Genomic DNA, 5,000 nt, shown 5'->3' with positions numbered 1-5,000 from the left:
GAGAAAGAGATAATAATAATAATAATAATAATAATAATAATAATAATAATAACAAAAATAATAACAATAATAATAGTTGGTAATAGTTAGTGATAGAGTAATATAAATATGTATGTACGTGTATGTGTGTATATGAAAAGAAAGAAATAAAATCAAGAAAGGAAATATATAACGATAGTAACGACAAGATGGAGGAACGATTGGAATTTCGGACCGAGAGGCAGGCTCGTGATAATTCGACGAATGTAAGTACACGGATCGATCGAACGATCGATAATAATGATCGATAATAAGATAACTTGTTTGTAGTTTTTCTTGTTGTTGCTGTTGTTGTTGTTGTTGTTGTTGTTGTTCTTGTTCTTGTTGTAGTAGTTGTTGTTGTTCTTGTTGTTCTTGTTGTTGTTGTTGTTGTCGTCGTCGACGTGTACGTTCCATTGTGGGGCAGGCGAGGCTCTTCCTAGAAAAGCAGAAAGGAGACCCGAGTGCGGCGAGCGTCCCCCTTGGCCCGTCGGGCCATCCCAAACTGTCAGACGGACGGATCGCTGCCGGGGGCGGAGCCCGCCTTGCTGCCGTCGACACCGACACCTCCACCTTCGCCGTCGGCGCTTCCACCCTCTCCGCCCCTGTACGGCGAGCCGCCGGCCCCGCGCGCCGACAGACCTCGGAAATCCAGGTTGTACTGAAAAAATTATACATACATATATATATATATATATATATAAATATTCATTATTTATATTATTTTCAATATTAATATTATTTGATGTATCTTTTTTCTTTTCTTTTCTTTTCTTTTCTTTTCTTCTTTTTTTTTTTCTTTTTGTCTTATCCCTTGTTTTTTTACCGACTTCAGTCGATAACGTCGGAGTGAATGGGAGAACGGGAGGGGTGGAAAGAGAAGGGGAGGGGGTGGGGTGATAGGAAGGGGACATAAGAATATTTTGTTATTTTATTTATTTATTTTTATTTATTTTTTTTTTTTTTTTTTTATTGTTGATAATCTTATGGCGCTCAAATCTTTTGAATTTCTATAAACCGAGACATTTCACTCGACGTTTTCGTTGTTGTATTATTTTACGATTTCTTATAATAATTCTTTTATTATCAAAATATGTATGAACGTTCATTTGAGTTCTAATAAAGGATCAATAATTTATAAACTAATTAATAAAATTTTGCAATCCGACGTTAACGACCTCGTTCGAAAACGATCATTGTTATTAATTTTAAACGGTATTACATGACAAATAAAGATTTTCAATTATTCAATTTGTATTCTCTTCCCAAATAATATCACTTACTTATACTCCTGCTGTTTCTGAAAATAAAAACAAAGAGAAAAGAAGAAGAAAAAAAGAAAAAACGGTAAAAAAGAAGAAAAAAAAAAGTAGTGGATAAAATGCAATTGATTAATCGAGATCACATATTTCAAGGTTAAATATAATGAAATTGCAATAAGAAATGATAATATTTACGATCAATTGAAATATCCGATCTCGATACTGAGATTATATTATTAAACATTAAGATACATTTATAAAGGATCGCAGCTTTTTGGCATATTCCTGCAAGCAATGTTTGATTGGATTAACGTTTGATATTAATCGATTAATAATTTCAATCAATGACAATTTACAATCTCCTCTAAATAACTCCCCTAACCCATCCCCACCCTCTCCCTTTATTCAATCCCCACTTCCCACAGTTAGCTCATTCGATCCTGGTTAGTGGAAGCTGAGAAATAAATTATTAATTAAAAACGGGTTAAGATAAGAAAAAAAAAAAAAAAATGTACAATATTTCAAGCCAATAGCTAAGGATGAGCGAGGTCAACGAGGTCTAATTGTAAAAAGAAAAAAAAGAAATCAAAGAAGAAGAAGAAGTAGAAGAAAAAGAGGAAGAAGAAGTCATAATAAATTAATCGTAAATTAAATAAAGTCGAATCAAGATGTTAAAAGCGAAGCGATACGAAAGAATGAATGTGAGGATTGTTATCGGCGGATGGGGGGTTAGAGGGGGAGGGTTGAAAAAGGTGAAAAGCGAAAAAAGAAAAATAAAACATACGGTCGAACCTGTGATGATACGAAATTACGAGCAGTTCTCTGTCTTTTTTTTCTTGCTCTCTTTCTCTTTCTTTTTCTTTTCTCTCTCTCTCTCTCTCTCTCTCTCTCTCTCTCTCTTTCTCTTTCTCTATCTTTTTCTTTCTCTGTTTCTTCCTCTTTCTCTTTCTCTCTCTCTCTCTTTTTCTTTCTTTCTCTCTCACGCGCTTAGAAAGTTTAAAAAACTTTCAGATCCGTTTGTTCTGCGAGAGGGAGCGTGTGTCTTTCGTTATCTGGGCAGACTGGCGTATCTCAGATGTTGCAATTGTGCCTGATGCAATTGCAGCTGCAATAGCTGAAGATTTTGTAGAGAATATGGCGACGGCTGTGGCACGTTCGTTTGATTTGTTGAAAAAGGAAGGACCGAGGGATGAACGAAGGATGTCGAACTTTTGTTAGGATTGTTGTTCGTCGTTGAATTTCTCATTGTCGTAGTAGTAGCAGTAGTAGTAGTAGTAGTAGCACTAGTAGTAGCATTAGCGACAAATCCTCCTATCGTTGTTGGTACCACGTTGAAATAAGGATTGAATGTTGAAAGATTTAGGCTCGTTCGAAGGATATTATGGAATTGTGCCGAGGTCAAAGGATGAGGTTGAACGTACGGCGACGAGGATGGAAGTAATTGCGGACTGATAGGATATAAACAATCCTCTTCGTTCTCCCCTGGCATCGGTGTCGGACTCAGATCCACGAACTGCGGCATGTTGACGTTATGCTGATCGACGAATAAACGTTAACATGAACTACAGATATATCAGGATTTTTATATAATATATAACGCAATCGTTTGCTTTCTCATCGTTCTTTTCCAAAGTAACGATTCTCTCAAATGTTCCTAGTTTGAAAAAATTCCTCCCTCAATTTCGAAGTATTTGATATAAAAGATAAGAATAAAAAAGGAAAAGACAAAAAAAAAAGAGAAGCAAAAAGAGAAGCAAAAAAAAAAAGAAAAAAGGAAAAAAAAATTGAAGGAAAGAAAAGTAAATACAAAAACGGTTGTTGAGAACCGTTGTATGGCGACGCGGTGTGATAAAAATGATTAACAAAAAAAAAAAAAGAAAAAAAAAAAAAAAAAAAAAAAAAAAAAAAAGCAAAAAAAAAGTGCGCGTACCGAGAGCTGATTGAAATAAAACGTCAATGGCGATAACGTTAAGAATCAAAAGTTAGAAAAAAGAGAAAACCAAAAAGGAAATCGAAAATATCGAAGAATAATAATAACGAAAGACAAAAAAACAAAATGACTGGTGTGCTACGAAACTCTTCGAAAAAAAGAAAAAAGAGAAATGAAAGATACGAGAAGATATGAAACGAAGAAAAAAAAAAAAGAAACGAGACAAAAATTCGAATGCACAGTTTATTGTTACCGTAGATGAAAAGTTTGCATTATATAGGAAAGTGAGATGAAAGATCACGATAAACGATCTTTCGTTCATCATTGGTCTCACCTTTGTGGCGCAGACGAAGCACGTAGTGACCACCTTCGATATCACGTTCATCAAGTTCTTTGTCTCCTGTATAACGTTGTCGACTTTGGTAAATGTCGCCGCTTTACCGACGGTTGGGTTCTTCACGGTGAATTGCAATTGCTGCACATATGTTGGCACTCGATCCAGATTTTCTAATAGTTCTTTCTTGTGCGGTCCACCCGGTACCTGCGCCCATGCAACCACGTATAAAAATTTATGCCTAATTTACTCTCGCAAAGCAAATGCAGTCGACGATTTCAACTTTCAACGATCGAACGAAGCAATTATATCGGAATAATAAATATCTTTATTTCGATTTAATAAATATATATATACATATATATATATATTTCTCTTTATTTATTTATTTAAATTAATAAATGATAATGAAAACATTAAAAAAAAAATTAATTAAATATTACAAATAGATATTGAACGATAACGAAACGATTTTGGAACTTTTATCGATTCTTTTTCCTTTTCTTCTTTTCTTCCTCCGTCAATCTTTTTATAACTCTCTCAATCAACATATCACCGTTATTATTTATTTATTCATTCAATAAATAATATTATATATTATTTATTTATTCATCATGCTTTTTTCAATTTCTTTTTTTCTTTTTTTTTTTTTTTTTTTTTTTTTTTTTTTTTTTTTTCATTATGTATCTAATGTTTAATTTTTTTCTAACGATCGTTGAAAACTGCCAACGCGTTTGCTCTACGTGAATGTAAATTATATATTTATATAGCGCTATTTACTCCTCGAATATCTTTCAAGCAACGCTTGATTCTATATTTTCTTATTTCGTTTTTAATAAAGGACTATCGATATAATATATTTATTTTCGTGATACGAATTGTATATCAATATGTATATATATATGTATATACGTTATAGTTTGTACATAGGCACATAATAAATATCAAAATTGAGATTGAATAATTCATATGGAAAAACAATAATTGCATTGAAAAATAATTTGCTTTATCTTTTGTACTTATGAAAATGATTATTTTCCTTTTCTTATTTTCATCTCTTTTCATTTTCATTTCTTTTTCTTTTTTTTTTCTGTTCTTCGCGATTTAACTATAACATACATACAACATAAATATATAAAGATATGTTTAGATATATATATTTATAGATATGCAGCTAAGATGTGAAAGAAATGATCGTGTCATCTATCGGTCCTAATGGAACACAATGCACAACTTTAAACGTAAAACTATTAAAAATCGTTCGAAAGAAATAAAGAATATATTAGAATGAATATGTGTGAATGACAGTGAATTAGTACAGACCTTGTTATTTTCGCAAGCTTCACGATTATATATATATATATATGTATATATGTTTATATATACAATTATATATGAAGAGAGAGAAATTATATATGAAATGATTTTATTTATTTATTTTTTATTTTCTATCCAA

At 32.2% G+C, this 5,000-nt stretch overlaps 1 protein-coding gene across 5 annotated transcripts in view; it reads right to left on the bottom strand.

The window, feature by feature from the left end:
• LOC124950191 (alpha-catulin) overlaps positions 1-5,000 on the bottom strand; it is a 71,056-nt gene that overhangs the window by 2,508 nt on the left and 63,548 nt on the right. For 4 of the 5 annotated variants that reach the window (XM_047496594.1, XM_047496592.1, XM_047496595.1 and 1 more), the window contains 2 exons: positions 3,545-3,751; positions 2,065-2,814 (listed from right to left, as the gene is read on the bottom strand). In XM_047496594.1, coding sequence (XP_047352550.1) covers positions 2,329-2,814; positions 3,545-3,751 — 693 coding nt within the window. In that variant the 3' untranslated portion in view covers positions 2,065-2,328. Of the gene's footprint in view, positions 680-2,064; positions 2,815-3,544; positions 3,752-5,000 lie in introns of those variants that run through there. The other variant, XM_047496596.1, reaches the window with a different exon arrangement.

This window comes from Vespa velutina, chromosome 6, assembly GCF_912470025.1.
Source record: "Vespa velutina chromosome 6, iVesVel2.1, whole genome shotgun sequence".
Classification (NCBI taxonomy): domain Eukaryota; kingdom Metazoa; phylum Arthropoda; class Insecta; order Hymenoptera; family Vespidae; genus Vespa; species Vespa velutina.
The sequence above is the reverse complement of the archived record's forward strand: the minus strand, read 5'-3'. Positions and strand labels throughout refer to the sequence as shown.